Source organism: Megalops cyprinoides, chromosome 5 (genome assembly GCF_013368585.1).
Source record: "Megalops cyprinoides isolate fMegCyp1 chromosome 5, fMegCyp1.pri, whole genome shotgun sequence".
In the NCBI taxonomy this organism is placed as follows: domain Eukaryota; kingdom Metazoa; phylum Chordata; class Actinopteri; order Elopiformes; family Megalopidae; genus Megalops; species Megalops cyprinoides.
Genome location: NC_050587.1, coordinates 33,923,034 through 33,950,493, shown reverse-complemented (window position 1 = coordinate 33,950,493; position 27,460 = coordinate 33,923,034). Strand labels below are relative to the sequence as shown.

The 27,460-nt window shown below is 43.2% G+C and overlaps 1 protein-coding gene across 1 annotated transcript in view; it reads right to left on the bottom strand.

Moving 5' to 3' along the window:
* Positions 1-27,460, bottom strand: part of LOC118777948 (A disintegrin and metalloproteinase with thrombospondin motifs 19-like) — a 69,176-nt gene that overhangs the window by 17,286 nt on the left and 24,430 nt on the right. Inside the window, exons 9-16 of the mRNA XM_036529217.1 lie at positions 21,443-21,583; positions 19,413-19,563; positions 15,454-15,555; positions 12,802-12,947; positions 12,043-12,197; positions 4,770-4,897; positions 1,978-2,098; positions 1,509-1,589 (exon numbers count right to left, since the gene is read on the bottom strand). Coding sequence (XP_036385110.1) covers positions 1,509-1,589; positions 1,978-2,098; positions 4,770-4,897; positions 12,043-12,197; positions 12,802-12,947; positions 15,454-15,555; positions 19,413-19,563; positions 21,443-21,583 — 1,025 coding nt within the window. The remainder of the gene's footprint in view (positions 1-1,508; positions 1,590-1,977; positions 2,099-4,769; positions 4,898-12,042; positions 12,198-12,801; positions 12,948-15,453; positions 15,556-19,412; positions 19,564-21,442; positions 21,584-27,460) is intronic.

Here is a 27,460-nt window from a genome sequence, read left to right as displayed (position 1 = left end):
AGCGGGGGGAACCGTGCAGCAAAGAAAACGGCTCACATCAGGAAAACAGAGAAGCTGCGTCTCTGCAAGCTTTATCCTCCCCCTTCCAACTGCCACCTCCACCCCCCCAAAAAAACTAAATTAAAACTAAGCACTCCCAGACATGACAAAGGAAGAGGCAAATGAGTTCAGATGCATTTTTCATGCTGGCTGCTGGAGGCCTGATCTGATTTGTAGCAGACCATCTAATAAGGCCTAAGAAAGACCTCTCAGCTTCATTGGACACGTGACACACACACACACATGCACATGCACACATACACACATACACACACACGCACACGCACATGCACACACATTTTATTTCACATTTGTTTAAAGATAACGCATAAAAATCCATATTCCTCTATACTTGTCGAGTGTTTTCGATGTCACTACAGTATTACAGAACACTTATTTCCTTTCATTTTCAATCCCAGCATGCATCTGTATTGACTGTGCTGCACTGTATGAATGCCTGCTTTATTTATGGCCCAGTCAAATCGTAACGTGACACTCATTCACTCACCCACAGAAATGGATTTACACCATCATATATCCAAGTCATTGCTATAAATCCCTCTTCATTGTATTTTACCAAGAAGTGTGCTTAACATTTATCTTTCATTCAGACAATTTGCCAACTTGGAAATGAACAGCGTACTTATGGAGATTCCTTTAGTGAACATTCACCATCACTACATCACATCATTTATCAGAGGAGCTGATGCCCTTCTGCACAATGAATCACTACTGGGCCCACTGCAGGAGAACTCTCAGTATGGTTATTTAACTGTAGATATAGAAGTACTGTAGATACAGAAAATCGGAACATACCGTAGCCATTACATTGCAATGTTGTTTTAAGTTATGACTTAGAACCATTGTGCCTGACATGTTAGCTTCCACTGTGCTAAGGCTAGCAAAGAGCCGTCTGAGAGCTTGCTGTAGCTCCTGAGGCAGTCTGTGTGGCCTGCCACCCCGACCCACACACGTATTTTAAACATTTTCCAAAGAACATTTAGAGTAAACCATATTTGAGCAAATTATGGGGAGAAGTGTACCTTTAAAACCCCACAATTACCGTCAATGCAAGGTCCCCTCCATGCTTTAGATAAAATCTGGGTCCTCTCAAAGCAAATTTTAGATTTAAACTGACATTGTCATTATGTACTTGTGTTAACTGGCGCCTAACAAGTATGCATTCGATCTAAAGTATTAAACAAAAGAAACACGGAACAGAGAAAGAGATGGCAACCTTTGCCGAAAGAGAGGAGGAACTATCAAGATTTCAAGGGCAATACATCTAGCAGGAAATGATTAAATCCCTGGAAGGGAATGCACAGTGTTAATACTACAGCAAACCAAAGGCAAACAGGTACAACAGTCTCAGACAAAGCACAAGGGAATGGACTCCATGCAGTCTGGATGACAGAGATTTCTCTCACACAAATTAACTGCTCAGAAAAGAGTATATGTGAGATTCTTACCCAGGTAGCTTTGCGCTGGCTTCTCCTCCACCACCCGTATCCTCCTCGCTCCCTTGGGAATGACCACTGCTTCCACGTATCCTGAGGTCGGGCCCAGAAAAAATGAGGGAAGGGAATGAGAAATGTGTGAATCTTCTGTACACTTCACATAACTGCATTACTAAAAGCAGGGGTTGGTAACTCAGTTTCTGTAATATATTTCCTGTCACGTACAACTGCGCTAGCCCTACATGATAGTGACTCTCTTTTTCCTCACTCCCTCATAAACATTGTTTTGAAAGTATCTTCATTTAAATCACTGCAGAATCTCCACACTATAACACGTGAGACACAAACATTGGTTACCACAGGCCCTGTGTCTCGTCATAACTAGTTCCTCTGAACGTGAACGCAACATGGTGGGAAGGAAAAGAAACACTAGGCAGTGCAGACATGCAGGTGAGCAGAGGCGGGGCTATGGGCGCAGTACCTGCCCCCCGGGTGTGGTTGAAGTCCCCTTTGATGACCTTGCAGGACTTCCCGTTACCATTGCAAACCCCGCAGTGGTCCTCTCTGGACGACGAGCCCAGGATTCCATCGCAGCCCACTTTCTGAGGGACAGAGCAGACTCACTGGGTCAGCCTGGGTCAGATCTTGGGTAACCCCTCATAGAAAGTCACCAAGAGCCACTGTGTCAGAGGCAGTGTCTGCTGTCGCACAAAACTGGATTGCTGGTGGTGGTTGTGGTGAAGGCGTGAGAAAGAGAGGCTTAAAGAAAAGATGATTCCAATGACATAACATTGCTCCAAAAGTCAATAAGTTACATGTGGAGTCATTTAGCACACATCCCCAGAGCACAGTTTCTCTCTCACTGACGCCTGGAGGTGCAAGCCCGTGTACACAGTCTGGGAAGGGCTGAATTCATGTCAGTAGTCGAGCATTTGTGAAAGCATTCGTTGCTTTAATTTCATTAACTTCATCATGAATCTATATGCTGTTGGTTCTTTTTACATTCCCTCAAAGACAAACCTTATTATTAAGTCACTGTGCATTCTTCATTTTCCCTTTAAGAAGGAACCTTGATGACCAACTGAAATTGCTGAAAACCAAAAATCATATGAAACATGCAAATCTTTTCGGCTGACCAAGGCAGTGGGCCCTGCCTTGTATGTGATATTAGAAGCTACAGCAGAAAGGCCAAAACTGTATATCTAGGGAGGTAGGGAGGTAACTCTGTGTATCTCTGTGTGTGTGTGTGTGTGTGTGTGTGTGTGTGTATAGCAGATAACCTGGTGACAAAGGCAGCAGAACCTGCTTATGCATTATGAGGAACAGTCTTGAAAATGATGTCATAGGCAAAAGTGCATTGGTCCATGTTGAGAATGGAAACTGAACAGTGAAGGTGGACAACCTGCTTGTAGAGTTCAGAGCATAGTGGATCATAAAATATTGCACTGTCTGCAGAAACTATGGCTGGGGTTCTGTGCACTTCAGCATACACAGCATGTGTCACCAGGTTATTTAAAGAGTATGATGCTGAGCTTCTACAGCCCATTCAAACCAACTGAATGTTCTTGCAGTGGAGTGCAAAGTCTTCTGGTTGGGTCATAAAAGTCAGTGACTGACAGAATACGGTAGCCCCACCCAATAAGGGCCTCATGATGCCTCCCTCCCATCACTGCCTTGAACATTTGTGAGACTGTCTGGAGCGGCGTCTGCTACCGCAGTCTCTGATCTCCATCAAAGAGACGCGAGACAGAGGACTTCCTTGGGGAAAAGAATGTGGAAGAACTGTGTCACATTCCTGCAGAGTATCTCCATACGGTTGGTAACTCCATGCCAACAAAGTTCCCCAAGATGTCCAGTCTCTATGTGGAGGCCTAAGACGCCGCCAGGGTATTCCCCTACACTTTCTTCCTTTTTTGCCAGGAACATTTACCCAAACAAATGTGTGCAGAAAATGACCTGAGGGGTATTAAAATCACTAATCAGAGGGGAGTCCAGAGGACACCATACTTAAGAGCTTGTGTAGACATTGTTAACTTATGTTTATGATTTATGAGAGGACACCCAAATCCGAACAGCTCTTAAAAACTACGCAAACTACATATTTGTCTTGAAAAAAAATGAAGAACAGAAGTATGACATCTGTTTGGTTTTATCAGTTTTGCCTCTCTGGTCAGGCGGGACAGACTGAGAGGAACCACAGGCCATCACCTGGGAGGGCTGCGGTCCTCAATCCCGGGACGGGCCGTGTCACTTGGCCCATGAGCGGACTCCTCAGTGCCCGGGCCAGACGAGCGCAGATGGCCCGTCTGAGTGCCGGGGGAAGGATGATGGGTGTGTGCGCCACTTGGACCAGAAACCAACATCCCGAGCGTGGAAAGAAGCCGGGACCGCCAGGGCTACGCATAGCTTCACTTCCCCCCGTCTCCCGTGCACTCTAATCAGAAGTGACAGGAAATCATCTCTCTGTGGTCCGGATTAATCGCAAGCGCGGTGGTTTTCCTACGCGTCCCTCCCCCCGCCCTTTCTGCTTCTGAGAAATCCCTCTTCTCTGAAGACAGCCCCCCGAAATCCCGAAACGAAGCACGTACCCTCGTCCCTCCGAGTGCTGTAAAAAATAACACGGGGCAGCTTGGGGTTCCTGGGATCCATGTTAGTTCCTGATTTACAGACATTAAGTTCTCTTCGGCGAGAAACGCTTCCAGAATGCATTACCTAATATGGCTCAGGTCTTCTCCAGCTGATGTGCTGAACTTCAGCTCAGGTCCTGCTGAGCAAAGACTGGTCTGAAGTGACTAACAGGTTTGTCATTTTAATGTACGGAGATGTAATCTTTCATAATCAACTTTTTTTTTTACTTATCAGTTACTGTCCAGACGCTGATTAAGAGAATATTCAAAAAAATGCTTCCTTTCTCAGAGATATGAATGAGTGAATGAGGCCAATGCACATCTTTAGAGTCACACGCACACGTTGCCACCCATCTTATTCAACAACATTCATCATGCAGACAGTGACACCCGCCTAATTTCATTGAATCAATTCCTTGAGAAACCTCTGAGTATTTCCATATGCCCTGTCAGCCTGATCAATTGTGGCTGCATTACGAGCATGGCCATATATCTACATGGTCTATCTTAATATGGTTCTAAAACGGACCTGAACTGCGTTAAATTGAATTGGAGGTTATGACGGCATGACACAGCCCAGATGAATGACGTGTCATAACCAAACCCTTATGAAGGGTCCTGGCAGGACCTCGGCCGATCAGCGTACCTGGCATGTCCCGTTGGCACACATGCCAGACTCCTGCGGGCCACAAGACGTCCCATCCAGAACCTTCTCTGCCAAGATAACAGGCTGCTCCTTCCCGGATGTGGAGCAGAACAGGGTGCAGGGTCTCTCTGTATTCAGGATAAGCAGAAAACCTCTGGTCAGCCAAGAGGGCCGTGTGCACATAGTCACACACTGCATACCACATTGGCCATGCATTTATGCAGAAGGAGAGAGAGGGGGGGGGGGGGGGGAGTATCTGGGCATAACCAAAGCCAGCACGCAAAGGCTAAATCACGACTTGCTTATCTTTCTTAGTCATCTTGCGGTGTTTTTTAAGAAGGTGCGGCGTGACTATAAAGAAAGCCAGACAGAGAATTGAGATTGAAATAACACAGCATGCTTTACATCCAGGGAAAATGTATCTTTTCTTTACTTGGCAAGAACCTTTTAAAAGACATTATGATCTATCGACACCAAGATCCGCACATGCCTTAAAGCTCAGCATCCAATTATCAGGCCAATCTTTGTGAACATCTTACTTTAGGTTTACAGTACACATATCACGATGTACAATACACATAAGCCCTCATAAAACCTGCACAAGATCTCTGTAAGCCCTGACACAAGTATGCGTGAGTGTTCTTAGCTGCTACGGCAACCGGCACTACACGACCTCACAGGTGGTGGCAGGCGTGTTGTCGTTGGCAGTTGGTGTCAATTGTCGTGATGCGATATGAATGCAAACGCTGCCAGGCATCCTGGGTAAGGATGCCCTCTGAGACAGCAGACAACAGACTCCCTGTCTACAGGTTTGTATGGACTATGGGAAAGATGCCTCGGGATGAATGCAGCACACTCAGCAGGATTCTGGATAAGCGGTTCAAAAATGTGCCACACATACATCATCTACAAAAGCACACGTCTAATGCTTTTATTGCACCTTTGTCTGGCTCAAATGTTACATCTGAGAAAGTGTCACCAACGGTTGCTTAAAGGCTATAAGGTCTCTGCATATTAGCCACAATCCGAGATGCTAGTAGGTGCAACGTGAGGGAATGCGTGGAGCCAGTATAATGTAGCACAAGACAGCCTAGATAAAGTAGTACTGGCACATCATGCCCAATCACATTGCTGCATTCTTGATGGTGACACCATGGAGATGAACCAGCATTTTAATGCTTTTTGTCCTTTCTTCTCTTTACTCGGTTACTCCTCTACCATATTACAACATGGTGACTCCTGCTGGCATTGGAAAAACTGATATTAAATTGGCCATTGTCTTTCATATCATATTAGCCAGAGATATTCATGTCACTGCCAAAGTCAGACATTATTTTCAGCAGTCCAATGTTGAAGACATCTCATAGCAAAGAACATCCATTAGGAGCAGGTAGTTCACTGTAAATTACCCACCAAAAACACAGGAAAATCACTGTTCTTTAAGTTAGGTTCAAATCAGGTGTGTCCCTGGAAAGATAATGAGCTTCACACAGGCCACTTACCCATTCTGAAGGACTCAATGTGTTACAGCTGCCTACAGCATAATGCTTGCAGCTGGCTAGCCTATCACTCACTACCACAGTCTCCCTCAGGTCTTCTGCAGCTGCAGTCGGCTTATACTGTCCAGGAAGAGTGGCAGCGGTCGACTGCACAGACTCGTGATGAAGTCCAGGCACGGAGATTTGGGAAAAAAGCATGCGTGATTCCATAATGTGGAGGAGTGGGACAGAGACCCGGGGACCGCTGAGGTTCCATCTCTCCTTGCTGACCTTTGACCTTGAGTTTGAGGAATGACATAAAGCGAGCGTGACGTTTCCACATTACAGAGAGAGGGGGATTTGAGGGTGTGTGAGTGCTTGAGAATTGCTACGAGTGTTGTGTGAACGACTGCTTTTGGATACCTAAGAGGGTGGAGAATTCTTTGCTAGTACTTACAATACCAGCACCACTACAACTACCACTACTACTACCGCTGATGCTCCTGCTGCATTTAGGCCTAGTTACAGTATATTACAACTACTAACACTACAGTAATTCTACAACTGCTGCATACTACCACTGTTACTATTACTACTACCACTATTGTTACTACTACTACTAATGTGGAAACTCCTGCTGCCTTTATTTGTACTATAACTATAGTACTACCATTGTGGATACGTCTACCTACTATGACTGGTACTACTACTCCTGAAAAACCTGCTGTTTTCTCTTCAACTAAAACAACTACTGCCGCTTGTACTACCACCAGAAGTGCCACTACTAAAGAAAAATTGAGTTTTGGAGGGATGTTTTTACCAGTAATGATAAGGGCATAAGTATACATATCGCTACATCATTGCTTGATGGCGAAGGGTCCATCAATCTGCGTACATTTCATTCGGTCCGAAACTACAAGCTCTTGCACTGCTCGTACTTTCCGGCTAGACGCTTGAAACGCCAGTCGGACGAGCGCTTGCATCTGGTCAGCTGGGCCGTCAGTCCCACCGCGCGGTGTGCATGTGTGTGCTTTTACACCAGAAACAGGACTCCCCCCTGTTCCTCAGAAGAGAACAGGAGGGCTTCCAGTGCCTGAAAGCTCATGCGGAGTCTGGAATCTTAATGATGCTTAAAACAGAAAAGCTGTTGGATGGCGGCCATGAGTTCTGCCCTCACAGATACACCGTCTTACATTCTTATCTCGTCACCAGTCAAAATGTTTAGAGTGAAAATATGTTTAAACTGTTTTTCTTAATTCGGCCCCCCGACGAGAGCCAAGAGGTAACTAATTGTAGGCTGCAAGACATCTTTGGGGAGCATGAATCACTCGCAGTGTTTGACGCGTCCCGTGCTGTAAACATTTGATCTCCATCTTTGAACACTTAGGCATGCACTCATGAGGCAGGCAGGTTTATACTGATCTGTGCAATATGCCAGGACTTGGCGCTGACTGCAGTTGGAGGTCAGAAGAGAGTATAACCCGGCACAGGCAACGCATACACATGGGATCAGGCCAATCTCCGACACTCGCTATCTCACAAATCTCACAGGCAAAGCCAATTTTTCCCCCCCTCCCCTCCACTTCCAAAGAATGTGCACTGCAGCCTGCCCAGACATCTGAATCCCAAAGATAACCTGCCTTCTCCCAAATGCACACAAATGGGGTTTCTAGTAATGTAGTCTTAATTAGTCCAATATTATATGGCTTCACTGTCCATTGTGATTATCCATTATTCATTTTAATTAAATGTAATTACACATTAATATGAACATGGATTAATAACACTGGGTTTTACTTTATGACACATGCTTTGGGGCAGGAGGAGCCAATGTCTAGGACTTGAAGTTTATAGGTGATGTTTTTGCTGAGGGGAGGTAAAACGTTTGCATCAGGTCCCAGAAAACTCTTGATTTTCCTGAAGAGTTGCTTTCTATGAACTGTTACAGAAGCTGATTATTTCTCACCAAATTCCATGAATGATGCTCAGAAAAGCAAGTTTCCCTTTAAACAGCCTATGGGAAAGTTTTGCTGGTATCCTTTCATAGCTGTAACAACAAAAAAGTGCTAAAATAATACACCTTCAATCTGTGTTCTGGAATCACGAAAAAATCTTCCAACTGGCCTGGTGAGAGAATTTTTACTTCATGCAGTCTTTTCTTGGAGAATATTCAAAAATATTGCCGGCTATCAATTCCAATATTTACCAGAAAGCAGGGTTATAAAGGTACTGTAGAAACATGGACCAGAGAACAAGCATGTTAGTAACCAATAAACCTCAACTAGTCATTACTGTGGCTGCCTATGCTTTGCGTCCAGACATGGCTCTTTATTACAAGGCTATATCAGTTTGCTCTGAGTGGGCCAAGCAGATGATGTATATTCTGGTACATGAAAGACAATTTCTTGTACTATTTTTCAGCAGAAGTTCTCAGTCTTCCCAGTACTGAATAAATAGCCATGAGATGTTGATAAAATCAAATGCTTATTCATTCACATACCTTTCTCATATCTGCCGAGGGACTACATATAATATACAATTTTATATTGAACCTTTTGCATTATTCAGAACTAGTAGCAATGGGCAATCATTATATAAACTGAGTCAGGTTGTGTGGGCTACTTTTATTTGAACTACAATTTAAATAACACCTACACCTTTCTTTTGAAATTTTTCCTTAACTATTTATACCTTGATGCAGAAATAAGCTATCTGGGTAGGAGGGGTGAGCAAAGTTTGAAAATGAACCTCACTAAAGAAAATCCAAGGAGAGCATTTGGCTGGACATGAAGAAACAAGCAGATCAAGGTGATGGGCCTTACAGCTGATCTGTATGAATGTCCAAGGCTGGGTGTGTCCGCATACATCCAACCAAACACTTGCCCTGGGCTTTGCTTTGCCAGTGAAACCATCCTTAGTGTCTTTTACAGAGAAAGCTTGACAAGCTTGCTGTGGCTGGTATAAGGCTGAATGTTGCCACTTTGGGCAGTGGTGTTGTGATGCTCCTGCAGTCTGTTCCTTTAGGTCATACTCACACGTCACAAAGTGTTGTGGTGCGAGCTGGCGACCCCCAGGGAATCTCCTTCTCTTGCTTGAGAGAAGATATTTAATCTGCTGGTCTCAGAAAAAGCTGTGCGTCCGACTGACCTGAGGTCTAATGTCTTAATATCAAGTCACATGATGGGAAGGGTGGGACATTTAGTACTCAGAGTTCAACAAAATGTAGAAGCAGACAGGCACAGCAGTCAGACCAAGTAACATACAAAATGTGGGGTATATCAGTTACAGATTCCAAACTATTTTAATAATAGTATGTAAGTGAGGGTATATTATACCTTGAGATACTGAAGGAGATGGTAGCCAATCCTGAAATGTTTAGAAATCATTTTACAGCATTTAACAATTGTTATGCTTGTTGTATACAGGTTCATTCAAGAAAAACAAGGGATCTAAACGCCAACAACAACAATAACAGCTCTAAAATGTAAAATTTCGAACACCCATACTGATCAACATCAAATGAACAGTGCTTCTCATATTTGCAAATACAGATTTCAATCATACATTTCTATTTTAAAAATTTCTTATTTCACTTCACCGGTGATGTGCTGTGCCCCTGCCTAAGTTAAAGCGGTGAAAAAGGACCACTTCTCTGTCGTAAGCCCGGGCTGAAACAGTTTATCAGGACCAGATTTTGGTGGCAGCACGCGCTGCATAGTTTCTTGACCCACTCTCATTATATCACATCTGGTCAGGGCTCCTCAGATGAGGTCACTGCTCGGCGCTTTTCACCGGGAGCCGGTTAGTCAGTCAAATATAGCTGCGTATCCATTGCAGCCCCTCCACGTCCATTTCAATTAGCCCCATTGAATATAGGCTCTGGAGGGGAAAAAAGGGGGTCAGCTCGCTATCCTTTGAAAAGTAACATTTAATCCACGGGCTGCAACACAATCCCTGGCATAACGGTGGAACTTAAGGAGGCCCAATCACACACACACCTCGCCCGGCGACAGGGAAACCCCCCCAACGCTACACTTTGGAAATAAGGGTGACACACACACACAGAGACTCTTTGTACACATTGGGAACACACAGTGTTTGTGCTGCAGGGGTACAGCCCCATGTTTCTACTTTAATGAAGGGTATCACTCTAAGCAGTGAGAAGGCCTTTTCGCTTAACCACCCAGGTTACTGCTGTGTTTTAGTATATGTAAAATTGCTAATTTATTCTTGAATAGCTAAAGTGAAAAAAAAAACATCTGAAAGAAAATAAACATGATGAAAAGTGATGTATAGTGTGTCAATAAATGGCAAAATAGGCATGCCAAAATATAAATAAATAAACAAATATTAATCTATGTCTAATGTATGACTTTTAATTATCACAGAGTTATGTTTTTAACAGAGATATGTTTTCATTTATCATCTTTCACAGTTTCAATATATTCTACCATACAGGCAAGCAATTCTAATAATGGATATGGATACTCCACATATTTGGACATATACTGAAAATATGTTTCATATATTTTGGATCTCATATGTCAACATATATTACATATTAATAAGGAACAGATGTTGACATATTTGCCATGCCTCATAGATAATACCGACTCATTTATTTTAAATTTCAAAGTAGGCTCTTTTCAGTAGGATTGAATGTACTGTGCCCTTCAAACCACCTGCCGCCTCACCTGCCCTTTTCCTGCATCTAGTTTTAACTATTGTTCTCTTGCGGCAGCTTGTGACTAAACACTACAGTGTATGTACGTTGCACAGCCTCAATGTTCCATGTCGAAAAAATCATGTGCGGATTTGTCACACTAACTGTCAGGCATCTCTTTGACATGCGATCAAAGGGTGCTGCACGATGAGCGCTCATATATGTGAAAAGCTCTAGGGAGTCGCATGTCTGTCCATTGATACCTTCTCAAGGGCTGCCGAGGAGCAGACGGGTATTTCTGGGATGACAGATCAGGAGCGGTGCATTTTATGGGGGTGGGGTTGGGGGGGGGTGGTAAGGCGGGAGGACTGGGGGATGGGGGGCGGGGGGGGGCGCTGCTGGACTGTGTCTGTGGACTGCCGCAGGTCTGGGACACGGAGAGAGAGGGAGGGAGAGAGAGAGAGAGAGAGAGAGAGAGAGAGACAGAGAGCCCACTCCAGCCTAATGAAAGGGCCTTTGTGTTCCGGCAGGGCAGACAGTCTGCCCGGTGATGTCATCCCGTGCAGGGACCACTGACAGCCTGTGTTTCCTTGAGCAGAGAGACCGGCCTGAGATTGCCCCGGAGCCACAGTTAAGCCAGCATGTCACCACTGCAACGCAGCACCAAACCGCGGCGCACTCTGCTCTGTGCTGCAAAGCCAAGGTGCATTGCTCTGTTTCACAAGCAGCAGTGTGAACTGCTGCGTCGGAGGGAGAAATACCTCCTGGAATGTCATGGAAATGAAGTCGTCGTAAAAGGAGGTCTGTCTAGAGGTTCATAAGGAATGAAGAGGAGTGAGCTGTGCATGGTTCAGAAAAGGAAGGAAGTAGTTCAAAGATACAAGCTCCATGAGACTTAGTACCAAGTTTCGGTCACTTGGTACCATAGCTAACACATCTTCATCTGTGTCAAACGTACAAGTAATTCATTACAGCTTCATCTACCATGTTTTTCCTTGTTCACTAAAAGCAATGCATGTCCTGAAAAGCAACATAAACATTAACCAAAGAGTTTGGAACACAAGAACGCAGGTCAACCGATTTTGCCATGCAGACAGAAAGCCAGGAGGTGACACAAAGTTTGTGTTTTTACCGTCATCCATGATGGAGTACCAGTGGAGGGAGGGTCGGTTGAAGGTCTGGCACTGGAGGTCCCTGAACCCAGGTACACCCGGAGGGCAGGGCAAGTTGTCACAAACCTTGTACTGTATCCTAAGACCATCACAGTCTTCGGCTTTCCCACCAGATCTGTGGAAGAGGGACAGCATTACATTACATTACATTACATTCATTTAGCAGACATTCTTATCCAGGCCAACTTCCAGCTCAAAAGAACAGACGTATATCTATTCAAGTTGAATGGGCAACAGTGTCAGACCAGGCTAACAACACTCCCAGACCAGGAACAAGGAACAAGTAGGATGGTGTAAACTCAACACGCTTAAGAGTGGCAGTGTAGCATAGTGGTAAGGAGCAGGACTCATTACCAAAAGGTTTGATTCCCCGCTGGGGCACTGCTGTTGTACTCTTGGGCAAAGTACTTAATCCAGAATTGCCTCAGTAAATATCCAGCTGTATAAATAGGTGACGTTAAAAAAAAAAAAACTGTAACCTATGTAAGTCGCTCGGGATAAGAGCATCTGCTACATGCCAATAATGTAACGTAACGCGTGAAATTCAATATGCTTGAAGCTTCACAAGAATGGTGGTGATGTCACTTGGCTTGATTCACTACCATCGGTTCTACTTCCTCGTTGCTACAGCTGTCGTGAGGGAAAGCTGAAGCCACTCACTCAGGGACGGTGGACGGAATCTAGTGTCAGGAGGGCGGATGTAGCTGTGAGTTCAGTACCTGGGGTTCTCACACTTGCGCTGGCGGGCACTGATCCCTGTGCTGCAGGTTCGACTGCAGGCTCCCCAGGGCCCCCAGGAGCTCCACTCCCCCACAGCCGGCTCAGGCGGGACACCTCGACTCACGCACTCCCCAGCACGGCACCACTGCGGAGGGGTACAGTCAGGACCGGGACCGGCATTGCACTGTGTATTGATTCTGACCAGCAGACTTGCATAAGCATTCCTTTTTTCTTTAATTTTCCTTGCTCTGCATAACAGGGTTGCTATAACAATGTGATGTAAACAACCAAAAGAGTAACCTTCTTTGTTCATTGTGGTTAAAGCTAATGACAAAGCATATGCCATGGAATCTAGTCTATCAGTCTATCTGCATAAACTGGCTATGTGATGGCCTGGGTATTGTCCCAGCTAATTCACTAAGAATTAACATCATTTGGGTTTAAGGGCTAGTGCTTCCTGCTCATCCATGCATCTCAATGAATGTGCCTTTTATTACAGATGTTTGTTCACGGATGAGCGCAACCAACGTGTGGTCTGCAGAGTTTCCTCATCAGTTTGATAATTTGTGCTGAGTGAGCTACATCAACAACAGTGCGTCTGAAGCAGCACCCCACACAAACCAGAACCACCTTTTCACAGAATACACAATGGCCATGAGAAGCATAAACAACAATATCATAACTACACATTGTGGTAGTATGCGTGCCACTACACTGATGCTGAATCAGGGATACTGTATCTTGTGGGTTGTGCCTATTGCCAGTAATAACATGTTTTGTTAGTGAAATGCGCTGTTTGTTTTCATTCGATTAGCGAGTGTGTCAAGTTCAATTAGGCGTTACGGCAGATGACCTCACTCCTTTCTCTCTGGACTATGTTGATGTGTGTATCTTACTGTACTCATTCAACGTTTGTGCAGTTATGCCCTTGGCCGTTTGGAGGTTTCCAGAATAAGCCTGTTTTGTTCTTCATGACCTCGGCTCTTAGGCTAACTATAGTACAGCATTATGCAGGTGAGCTTCTCGGTTTTGTTATCACACAGCAAGTATGGAAACTGCAATTTGGTACCACATGTTGTCAATTCAATTAATTCCACTTTAACACATTAAACCCCCTACAGTGCTTGAATGAGACAAGGCTAATTTCTCATAAATGTTAATTGGTACTGTAATATGTACCTTACCTGTTTTTCTGTGATTTGCTTGCCTATCTATGGTTGGCAATGTAGTAGGCTACGACATATTGCAGACACCATTGTGGATTACCCACGATGCCACTGCACCAAGATGACGCCAACACTGCTCACACGCTACGGGATTTGACCTGCCAAGTCACAACTTTCCATGAACTTTTCATTGTTCAGCACCAAATATCAGGAGTTTCGGCATGTGTCAGTTCTGTGCTTCAAACCTCAACACAGATTACTCTCAGGGGGTGGGGTTTTTTTGGGGGGCTTTTGTCACACATTTGTTCTCGATATTTTCATTTCTTCCCTGTTCTCTACTCATCCTGGCCCAAATCTGAACAGAGTCAGAGTTTTGGCTCCTTCAGCAAAGTATTATATAGTATTTACAAAAGTCATAAATATCAGTCCCTTCGAGTGGAGCTGCGTCATATTAATTGTCAGAGTTCAACACGGAGAGACAACAGAGGACGTTCTGATGTGACTCCAACACTGTCAGCGAAATGTAACAGCTGGCTTCCACCCCTGCCTTCAGAGACACGGCAGGCCGCGGTTCATTGTTTAGATTACTTCTACGAGGACATTGCGCTCGGAGGCCTGGATTTCATGCCGACTAGAAGCGATAAAGAACCATCTTTGCAAGCACGGCTGGGTCCTCTCTCTTTCTGGGATGAAATGAGTTCAGGGGATAATTTAAAAAGAAACACTAAACATGGTCATGATTAAAGCAGTCCCCACTCTGGTCCTGGGGGCACCCAAGACTGTATTTTGTTGGTTTGCTTTACAGCTGCTTATAATTAATCTGGTTTGATTGAGCTGTTTGCAGAGCCGGATTTTACCTGACAATGACTTTAAGTCCTGATTTAGGTCTTTATTGTAAGATGGGCAGGAAAGATACAATTAGAGGTGTGTATTGCACATTTTTTTACTAGCTGGCTCTTAAAGTCAGGTTAGTTCTTTTAATTAAGCTTATTTGGATGTTCAATTATTTGTCAGAGGACCTCAAACTGTTCAGTTAAGAAGTTGATTCAGTTGAATATTGCTAATTCATTTCAAGGGCAAACAAGCAATCATTCATTGTTAAATGAAAATAAATAAAAACGTTATTGTCATCTTTAACAAACACAGTGAATACACAATGCATAAAAAAGACTAACAGCAAACACCTGTCAAGTGATATTATGCAAGTTTTAAGTTCTAAACTGCAGTGATTACCCGTCAGAGTACAGTCAATTTTTTTTTTTTTTTTTTGCTTTCCTTCTCATTTCTGTGTAATGAGATTAGAGTAGTCACAGCTGTTCCCTTGGTAGTGTTTCACTGTGATTACCTGTCAGAGTACAGTCAATTCTTTTATTTTTTTTTTTGCTTTCCTTCTCATCTCTGTGTAATGAGATTAGAGTAGTCACAGCAGTAAGCAGTCCGTTCTCAGGGTCAGGTGTGCATCACATCATCAAACTGCTGACCCACCTTTCCTGTGTCACACTCAGTTCCGTCCATGGGCGGGTCCAGCTTGGTCTTACAGTCCTTCTCCCCCTCGACACGGCACCAAAGTCCGGAGCACATCATGTTCTGCCACAGAGAGCAAAACTGTGATGGATATTTGAGGCTTGTACTCTCCATTCATATGTGGGCCAGAACACCGGTACACTGGTACATCACTGGGCCTGTATAATTTGCAGCAGAGTATCACACAGTGAGAGGAATCAGTGTGAGGCAGTAGCTTTCAGCCCTGCCAGGAGGTCCAGTGCTACACAACTAATGCATGGCTGCTATGCCAGTAACCAAGCAGTTTTTTAACCTTGAGAAACCTAAATGCAGCTAAGTGACAAGCAGGTACATGGTACACAAGACCATACAGCACAGTCAACTGAGACCTATAAAAAAGGGGATGGTATCTGCACATTAGTGTCAGTATATTCACTGTGCCAAGTGCAGTAGATATGAGGGGACAGTGTATTGACATATACTACAGTATTATTTAGTGCCAATATTGTACTTGCATTATTTTGCTGCAAGTTCTTATTAGAATTTCCGATGTGCATTTGCAGACGTGTGGCCGCAGGTAACCCCTTCACTGGCCTCTTCCAGGCATCTTCAAAGGCCAATGCGTGGTGATAAAAAAAAAAAAAAAAAAAACGGACCGAGACACAATCCAGTTTTTTGGCAGGCGCTTGCTTCACAGGACAGAAAGTACATACCCATTGATAACTGCAGGCCAACTGCTTTAAAGTACGGAAAAGGGAGAGCAGCCAAGGTCTTCACTGTCGAATACTGAGAACTAGGATAACGGGGGACGGAGTGCGACTACCCCAGGTGACTCGGGTTTGTATAAACCAACAGCTTCGTTTCCAATGTTTATAATACCGTATAACACTGTCATAAAACATTTATTACATGTAATAAATGTTTTGACCTCGAGAGAGTTTGCACGCTCCTGCTTCCACAAGATGTCACTGTACAATAAACCTTGTGACAGTATTTATCACCAGCAATAACCTGAAATGGAATGTAATCATAATCCCCTGTTTCAGGAAGGAAATTTATATTTGTGAAACAAAATGACACAAAAGATCAGAAACACAGAATGAAATGGGAAATGGTGCTAAAAATATTCAATGAAAAATGCGTACCATTATTTCATAGCTGACGGATATGATTTTGCCCTCCCCACTTAAGCAGAGTATTTGCTATTATAATGTCTCATGCACTGTAAGTATGAATTAATAAGGGTGCTTCCTCGATATTGTACTAATAATATCAGTTATAATAGTTAAGTCATGCTGTTCCCTTGGTAGTGTTTCACTGCTGGGTCTTTAACCCTTTCGTACGTGACTTATTTTATGCTATGTAGCGCACGTGTTACGTTACATGCTCCATTATGTTTTCATTAGCGTTATTAAGCTTCTCATAGTTTTCACTGCCGCATTTACTACACTTTGTAATGTCAAGGTTTCCTCGTACCGTAGGCGCGAAAGGGCTAATCACACTGGTGAGACCGTATGCGCCAAAGAGTTAACATGTATTATGGCATGGTTTTTAGCTTCACACCATCCTCCAAAAGGACTCCTCGTGCGTCTCAGTAAAGCACTATCAATATGGAGTTTCGAAAACGCAAATGACAGGGCGTGGTGCTTCAAGGTAGAACGCTATGAGCCAAATAGCAGGAAAAGAAAAATACAATGCAAAAAAAAAAAAAAATGCAATGTTTTTTTTTTCATTTTTGATTTTGGTTTCAAAGCAAGACATTAAAATGGAAAAAAAAATATTTGCGAGTGCTGGTTCTCTCATCAGCAGCTCACTAGACCCAAGGTGGGGAACACACAGACACTCTGTTTTACCAATCAGATTCCCCTCCTTTCTGCGGTGATGAATCTAACAATTGAGATGTTGACGCCTTCCCCTCTCGGAGGGCGAGACCCTGCAGGGGGATTAGGTTCAGATTAGGTGTCGATGTGCACTTGCTCTGCATCAACGGCCTGTTTTAAAGATCCAGACGGAACAGCAGATTACGACCAATTGTGAAAGTTGTGTCCTTAAAAGACAGTGGTGATGTGTCACTGAATAGCACTGAATAGTACAGTCTAACCCGGATGAGCACAGCTGCTAAGGAAATTAGCATGGATGCCATAAAGGTATACCATAATGGGCCCTCAGAGGTCTTACACTTTGACTGTAAGCAGACTAAAGCTGTGACCAGGCTGAAAGTTTGGACGTGCCACCTCCCATTAGTTAAGCTCAGCAGCATTTATTGGCCAATCTCACAAACTATAAAGTCAAATGGCCTGTACTGGACCTTAAGAAACATAAAATTTCATTCATCTACCCACAACCCGTGCAGGAAGTGAAACTGAACATTCAAAGTCAGGGGAATTACTCAGCACTGCGAGTTCTGAGCTGCACTGCAGGTGGAGACTTACTGTGGGAGCCTGCAGTCTCTTTACAAAGTCTCAACACATCACATGTTGGCAATTATCAACAGGAATTACACATGGAAATTTACAGACATGCGATTTCACACAGAAATCCAACCCACAATAAGCATAATCGTGTTTTGCCTTTTATATCCTGTCAGTTTTCCGTGGTACTTGACAACACTTAAAACATATCACCGGGTACGCAGTATCCATAAAACCCTAAGCCCGTAAACTGGGGCCTGGATGGAGCTCTAGATGGCCTTCAGGCAGATTTTTACATTGCAGTCATTTCTTTACTAGTTTTTTTTTTCTTCTGCGAACACTTTGGGGGGAAAAAAATAGTGGAATTAAGAATGTTTGTGGAAAAACAGGCCTCGTTGCCATGGCGTCTGATAAGACAATATAATTAATGGTGCGCTTTATGAAATAGTAGCCTTGGGATAGCTCTACCGCGGTCACTTGAGCATCTTATCGTGACAACAGCTGAAGCGAGGGGAGATACGCGGCGCACCGCCTTGGCCTCGTTCGTTTACGTGATTCATATTGTAGATTACAGCTCGCGCCCAAAGTGATTGCTCAGTTTCGGGAAGCTGGAACACGTCCCCCCCCCTTGTAATTTATGAATTATGGCTTCGGCAGTTTTTCAGGGCGAAACATTCCTTTTGATACCATAAAAACCCGAAAGCGGCGTGTGATTTGCTGCCTTTCGTGGCGCGACGCTCTTTGTTTCTGCTTTTAAAGAGGACGCTCGAGAAGAGTAACATTCACAACGCGCCGACGTCCAAGATGATGGGCTGAAAAAAAAGCTGGCGCTTACATGTAGCAGACAGACAGAATGAGCAGAAAAAAAATTAATATTTCAATAAAAAATATTTTATAATGCTATATATGTCTGTTTGGAGAGTCAAATTTTCAGCAAAATTCTTTTGCTTCTGGTCACTTTTGGTCATGTTTCAACCAGGCACAGAAATCAAACCAGGCTCTGATTCAAAATTTGATTCAACCTTGGCATTGCAATTATATTTGAATAACCTTCAGCATTTACCACCTTTTGCAAAAAAACAACTGTTCGCACTTCACATGGGTGTGATCGCTGAGAGGAGCACTCGATGCACTAACAGCAGAACAATTAACCGACTGGTTTATTTCCTTTACATAATACAGGTATATAGAAGTAATGGATTGAATGTACTCTGAAAAATCAGTTGTACTGAACAAGATAACATTCCCCATGTCAGATGTGACTTTTTTTTTTCACAAAAAGATTATTTATGCTTAACCATTCCTCTTTTCTCACAAAAAGATTATTTATGCTTAACCATTCCTCTTACCCAGCACACTGAATGCTGTTATAGATTTATACTGAGTTAAGCAATTCAGGTCACGCACATTGTCCGGCAGTACAACAGCAGCGCCCGACCCAGCCTTAGATCCTGCAACCTCCTGGCTAGCCTGACAAGACAGGCTGCCTTACAATATATCTGTTTCTCCGGGGGTTTTTACGATTCTCACCTGCATGTTCTGGCAGAGCGAAGCCGTGGGGCCAAAGAGGATCTGACACTGTTCGTCGGCGGTGTAGGTCAGGCCCGGCAGTTTGGAAGGCAGGATCACAGAGTTGAGGCTCAGGGGGTCCGTCTGCAGAAGACAGCTGCTCGACTTGGATCTGGGAAAAAGACACGCGGTGTCACTTACCGGCTCTGGTATTCGCAGAGGCCAGGGTCCAGGGATTTGCCACAGGCCAGGAAACACATGCGCAAAGTCATTTCCTACCCGCCGTTTTTTTTTTCTTCTCTCTTTTTTTTGTTTTTGAAACCTTCGCATATTTTTTCATAAAAGACACCGTGGCAAGTGAACGTGCTATCACCAATAGGCTCAAAAACTGTGCGTCGTTACGTGCTTCCTGTCAGTTCATTTCTCTTCCTTTCATTTCTCCAGCACTATACTTTATCAGCTGTACTGCCACTTAATTTCAGTGCAACTGTCACTTTCTTCTTCTTTCCAGCGTAACAATCCACACTCTTTGAGGCTACCACTGCACCTTTACATTGGAATGTTATCACATTTTTGATCACATTAATACCTTCACCCACAGTTGTAAAATGCTCCTAAAATTCTATTCATCAGTTCCTGTCCTTTCACAGGTTTATATGGTCACCTGTTCTGGAAAAGGAAGTAGAATGACTAGAATGTACTAGACTCTACTCTATGGTTTCCTGACACCATATGACCTCTACCAATCTCCCCTCCATGTGCATATGATGTACTATTCCATACAACCTAAAACAGATTCCACATTTGATCCTGTCTGACTGAACTATATTTCTGCCATTTTTATGCTAGTTTTTATAGATATATCGTGGTTCCCTCACTGCCAGTGCAAGAGATCGGCCAAACAAAGGAATCGCGCCAGTTCACAACACTCCTCCTCCCTTGGCCTCTCAGTCTTCACTTAGACATATACCACTTCATATGTGGTTAATGTGACCTTGCTGCCTGTTGTATCCTTTGAGAATGTTGAGTGTTTCCTCCAGGCAAAGACTAAGAGTGCAATTGTGAATGCCACACTCACTAAAATATGCATGCTTTGGTATATTTTTGCTGTATTTTAAAGGGTTGCCTGAATATCATGGGTGGCTGTGTTCTGTTCTCTTCAGCAGCATTTTCTGTGGCTTAGAAGATTAGGAAATGTCAAAAAGACCTACAAAGAAAGAGAGATAGTGCCAAGCTATACAATATGGGATGAGTGACGGTTGAGTATGCGCTCTGACTGCCATTCCAACGAGCCGGGCTCTTTGGCGCCGTGGTCAAAGTGGCATGGTCGGTACCCCGTAGACCCGGGTTTGAGGCCGGCTGGGGTGACTACTCTCGCCTTTGCTACATGTGAACATATCCAGCCTGGCAAACCCCAAAATCACTTTTAGGGCACAAGACCGGGCAGAAAAGTATATCAGGATGGTATACCCTTTCACATCCACAACAAACATACAATCAGAGTGGTATTGTGGCCTATATTGTGCTCTAGAAGGGCAAATGAAGCAAGAATTAGCTGAAATGCAGAATAAATAGACATTTAAAATCTCTGTCTATAGCAAATTATCCTTGCTGAATATGACATTCAAACATTCCCTGAAGGGTGTAGGCAGTGATGGTTCCCCAGAAATGAACAAGGAGGAAGAGAAAGAGATAGAGAGAAAGAGGGAGGGAAGGAGAGAGACAGAGAAAGAATGAGAAGAGTGGAGATATAGAAAGAAAGATGGAGGTAGAGATGAAAGAGACAGAGAAAAAGAGAGAGGGAAGGAGAGAGACAGAGAAAGAATGAGAAGAGGGGAGATATAGAAAGAAAGATGGAGGTAGAGATGAAAGAGACAGAGAGAAAAGGGAGAGACAGAGATAGAACAAGAAGGGGGAGAGAGAAACAGACCGGGAGAGAGGTAGAAAGAGAAAGAAAAAGAGAGGGAAGGAGAGAAATAGAGAAGGAACAAGGTGGGAGAGAGAGAAAGACAGGCAGAAAGGGAGGCAGACAGAGGGATACTGAGTATCACCTGAGGAACTTCTCCACGTCTTCGCGGCTGCAGCGGGACCAGGACACGTCGCCCAGGTTCTGCCCTTTAACCCACTCGCCGGACATGATGTGCAGGCCATCGGCGCAGGAGGGGTGGTCGTTGTCATGGCTGACGCCCATGCTGCGCTCAACGACAGAGCGGAAAAAAAAATAAACTTAGGCAAAACAAAAAAAACAACCCAATAGGCAATTAACCATCAGCACAAAAAAAACAAAAACACGTGTTTGCTCTTAAACAAGAACAACGAGGGGAGAAATGAAAAGCTTTAGGGATTAGCGACGAATCAACAGAGCCCACGTCCGCTCGGTCACGGGTGTTTATTCCTTTGATTCCACTTGCTGAGGGCACCAGAGAAAACCTGAAGATCATCATCTAATGCAGATTTCTGCCCCCCTGAGCAGGGCTGGTTTCTACTTTCTACAGTACGCTAAATCAAATCGCTCCTTTCCCCCCTCCCCCATAAACCGCAGGGTAAGGGCATCGCCACAGCTTCCCCTGTGGCACTCATGGGATCTGAAGCTTCCTGTCCTTAATGCGCCACTTACACATCAGGGTTTCTGCACCCACGTCCTGGAGGTCTTTGAAAGCGACCTCAGAGCTGGAAGGGGTGACGCCTTCACTTAAAAGACACCTGTGGGGGGCGCAGAGAAAATGAAACCCAGAAAAAGGGCTCGGTTGGACATGCCAAGTACACAGTTGATCCTTGTAAGGGCCTGCGACACAGCTTGCTCTTGGTACGTCCAACTAAACACTTTCCTCTGGGGTTTCTTTTTGAAATACTTAACTGTAAGTATACAATTAACAACACAAAAATCTATATCAATATATATAGATTGATATAGATTATCAATAGATATATATTGATATAGATATCAATGTATATTTATATGTACAAACAAACAGAGCTGTAAGGTAAATTGCTGATAATCGTTCAAAGAACAGATTTTATTGCTATTTAAACTGGTGTTACAATGGGAGGCAGAAACACTTGCAGAAGCCGCAGGCCTGAGGGATGAGGCCTGGAGGACTCGGAGTGACACCACTGTGGAAATGACAAATCGGAAAGTGACAGGCACAAGCACACAGATGTGAGCTGTTCCTAGATCTGTGGTATTTGGCCTGAAGTATGACTCTTTCTTTAACACTGAGCTCCATTATGAGATAAACCCTGGAGTATACTTTCATGGGAATCAGGGGGGTAAAACCTATGCCTACACATTCACACGCACACACATACACACAAACAAAGAGACACACACGCATGCACACAAACCTCCTGTTTGTTTATGGAATCACTTGTCACTTTATAAAGTAACAAAAAGCAATTGTGTTGTGCAGAGATGCAAATGTCTCCACAGACCCTGCCAAGGCCTTCCTCCAGTGTGCAAATGTGTTTGAGATTAAAGTCGTGGACATGCTCCTAATTAAAACCACGTCCTATGACATTATAGGATTTTTTTTATTGCTTGGCTTCATCTCGCCAGCAGAGAGAAAAAAAATGCTCTGCAAATAAACAAATAAATAAGTTGAATATGGTGTTATATTGTTACGAGTTTGGGGAGAACTGTGACCAACCTCCTCTGTTTAAATGTCGGAGGAAATTTGCCGTCGGAGACGCAGGTGGAAACGATTTTATATGAGCGCTACCTCAATAGGTGATCAAGGTTAATTTGAAACTAGACTGTAAAAAGCCCTTTGACGTATGTTTAAATATTCATTGAACGTACACATGTGTGTTTGCCAAAGCATTTACAAAAGAATAATTAAACAAAACAGTGGCTACACTGTTTACCTTTACCATATCTTTGTTGGAATTGTGCAATTTCTTGTGATTTTGTATTTGTAACAAAATTTAATTTAGTGTGTCAAAATACTTCCCTTTGCTATGGTGATCGTTGCTCAGAATAGTGGGTGATCTTGACGTTGAACTACACTTGGGTCCAAAAGATTAGTTGTGATGTGGTGAGGGCTTGAATTCTGAGAGTTAGGTTTGACTGTTGGGGGCATTCATTCTACTGTGGCACCTTGTCCATATCGTTGAGTATTTAAACATGAATTAAATATTTCACATAATACTCTTCTGGAATAATCTTTTCAATTCAATACAAGCGGTGAACAGAGCTCTCTGCGATTGATATCATTCTTCTCATGAAATACTGTAATCAGACCACCTCGAAGATGTTTTCCCATATCATACATGTAACTTTCAATCAGCGATACGTGATAAATCAACAGTGAAATAAATGCTTTTCAGCGCAGCTCCTCACCAAATCCAAACTGGATGATTTTCAAGTGATCGCACACTATTACTGGGCTGTGCTTCACAGCTATGCTTCACAGTATTTGATGATATCTCCTCAGTGATTGAGTTATACGAGCTCGAGGATACATCTCTCTCATCTACTACCAAGAAGGTTTCCATTATTTATTTTTTTTTTTGTATCCTGTGGGTGTCATTGCATTCAGCAGGCTTTACCACTAATGATTTTTTCTGTGCAGAGACAGCAAAATTATTATTGTGCAGGCAAAGAAACTGGATGAAAAGATACTATAAAAGAAAAGATATAATACTTGCATTGTTTGCTGTTGAAAGAGATGCCACAAAAAAACAGAACAGTTAGAAACAGCTGTTGATTAAAAGTTGTCCCGTGCATGACATTACAGGCAATTTCACGTTAAAGACAACCAGACCTGAATTCAAGCAACATTTGCCCCCAACTTTGACTCAATATTTAATTAAAATAGCTTCTATTCTTCAAAAAGTTTGGTGGCTTCAGCTGTCACTAAAATCTACCAAAATAAATGGGTTTGTATGGGGGAAAAAAGTAACACTTTCATTGATTTCAGTCAAAATTAAGGACGACTGTTGATTGAGGCAGGGTTTGACATCTGGCACCGCAGAGACACGGACTACAGGACATTGGGGCTACAGCACCTGTGAGTTAAATTAGCATTTCAGGAATCTCAACAAATGTCAATCCGGCAAAATTAATTAGCAACTCAAACCAAGCATGTGGCCATCTGTCCCCAGAAAAATCCCCCCACATCCATTGCTCTCTCAAAACACATCTCATTCACATTCATCATTCCGAAGCAGACAGAGAGAGAAACGAGGTGTTCAGTGAAAGTTCAGTGGATATCCGCCTCTGTGCATTGTGGCAGTGGACACATGGAACAGGGGTCAAAGAAAGTGAACAATGGGGCCTCTTTTGTAAACGCACTTAGAGGGAGTTCGTAAATGAATGTGACTTAAATGAATGCTGGTCCTGGACCCTATGAGTCAAGACTAGGCTCGGCTTTCCAGGCTCTCTCTGCTCCTCTAATTCAGTTAAATTCAAAGGATTAGAAGAAGATTTATTCGTTTACTATGTATTAATGTATGGGTTTACTTTTTAACCTGTTAAGTTTTTTGAGAATTGTATCTGTTTTACAATAATGACCTGGTCAAGAGACTTAAGCAAATTATAAGGGAGCGTTTGTGAAAAGGTTCCACAATCAACATTTGGACCCCTTCATTACAAAAATTAACAATCATATGAAATAATATATGTAAATATATGCCATATGTAATTGCTATGTGTACAATGGATCTGGATTAGGAAAAATGTTTCTTCTAATTGACATTTAACTCAGCCAAGTGCCATGGATTTTTTTTATTGACTCTGTAGCTCCTAGTCTTGCTGTACACATATTTTCAAACCCTAATGTATTCAGCTGAGTATTTGCTGAGAAAATTTGAACCAGGAAAATTACACAGGAATGATATTATATGTTCAGTGGTTTCAGCTGAGGAACCCCAGCTGCAAAAAAAATCACATTGCGGTCATGTTCCAAAACATTCAGGATTTATCAGCCACAGTGAATAAACACCTCACACCTGCTGGGAAATCACCAAGCCAGAGCAGCTCGCGGGCAGATCACAGAATTCTGTTTCCTTTCCTACCATCCTAGGCAAATACCGATCTACACAGGCCTATAGGAAAGCGCAACCTGTAGAGCTCTCAGAAGCTGTGTCAGCTACAATAACGCAAACGAAAATGCACAATTATTTTTCCGTTCACTCCTAACAAAGCTGTGCTTGAAGGCATCACCTCTGACTGTCTTGGCACACTGTATATTTCTTTTGGTCTGGAACGCAAAACAGCCGGGAAATGCCAGAAGCTATCCACGCAAGCTTTATTTAAATCATTTAAAAGAAATTTAACATTAGTTTTCAAGTTGGTTACAGTAACATAAATCATATGACATCATGGTACATATTTCACTTGATTGTATATTTTTGTAGCAATCAGTGCTTGACAAAGGAAGGTTAAGAGTAGGTTAGAATTTTAAGCACCTTTGTGGAGAGAAGTAATTATTTTCTTTTCTTTCTTTTTAAAAACTGTCTTTGAAAATGATTAACTGAAATCGGGGCCATTATATTCCCAAGTGGTTTTCGTGATTTTCAATGGAAAGGCAATAAAATTAGTTATTGTAGTTTTGGTGAAGGAGGGACTTCTTCCAGGGGTTGAATGAGATGGTAGACTGCAGAATAAAGTCTGGCATTCAAATGATACATTTATGTTCATAGTCCTTCCTTTTTAGAAGGAGGTTTATACAAAATAATGTCACTGACAACAACTGGCCACTTCTCTACTGTACAGCTGTACCCAGGCTGACATCCTCAGTTCAGATTTCATGTGGTGCTCCAGTATTTTTTTTTCTAGCCAAATGAGAATTAACCCAGCCACCTCTACAATCAAATCAGACAACCTGTGCTGACTTGTAACCCCCCCCCCCCGCCCCTGCCCCATTCCTGCCTGGTGCCTACCAGGTCACAAATAGGCTTTGGGTGTGGTTAGTAAACATTTCAGCAATCAGATACATAATCTTGGGAATGAATAAATACTACTGGATGTTTTGTGTCGATATTAGACTGAATTTAGCTATCCCTTCGGCTACTGAAAGATTTCATGCATGCCCAGTTTGTTCTTTTACGCTATTTGTTTTTGTCAGATGTGCGATTGCTTTAGCTACGAGTACTTACAGTAACCTGACCATGTATCATAGATAACATGAGTGGCTCTGCTCTGATCTGTAAGTCGCACCACCCTGACAAAGATGAACACACAATACAGCACACTTTTCGTGTTTGTTCGTGGAGCAAAACCCGAAGAGCTCTATGAATTCACATCAGCTGTTAACATGAAAACTGTCAGGGTAATTACGCTACATATCACAGTAATTATCTACACATGTTCATTATTATACCTAAAGGTAGCGAAGTTCGTGCTCAGCCAGCTCTCTGTAGGAAAACAGACCCGCAGTTTTAAATGTGTGAACCCATAAAACCAGTCCATACTGTACGCATAATCATATCCAGGACACGTTTGAAAGATGCCAACAAACTTCTTTACTCGAGTCATTTTTTTAACATAATGGGGCCTGCCACCACCAGCCCTCTCAACTCCAGGGAACCACTTCTGTATTTGGCTTTGCGTCATTGCTCTTTAAGGGCACAGGACTCTAAGCACACAGGACTCTTTATAGTCAGTGATTGTGCCCTGAACAAATACAGTTTAAGCAGTTGCATCCCCACAACACCCAGGCTAAATATCCCAGATATTCATGCAATCCACTGTTGGTCCCACAGACCATGCCCAAATACCTAAGGGGCAATCATCTGTCTCTTGCCACTTACCCCCAGTTCTCAACACACACACACACACACACACACACACACACACACACACACACACACACACACACACAGTACACACAGTACACACTACATTGTAAAAGTGCTTCCATCCCAATGCTGAAAGTTGACACAAAAGTAGTTAATTAGCTAAAGTTACTTGGAAAGGAAAACATATCTGTGCAATACATGATAATGCATGCAATATGTCTTGGGTGACTTTGTGTTTATCTATTTATTTATTTTTGCCAACCGTTTTCAGATGGTCCTCCAATGCTCCTTATTTGTCATAGTAAAACTGCAGACTGCCATCACGCCCT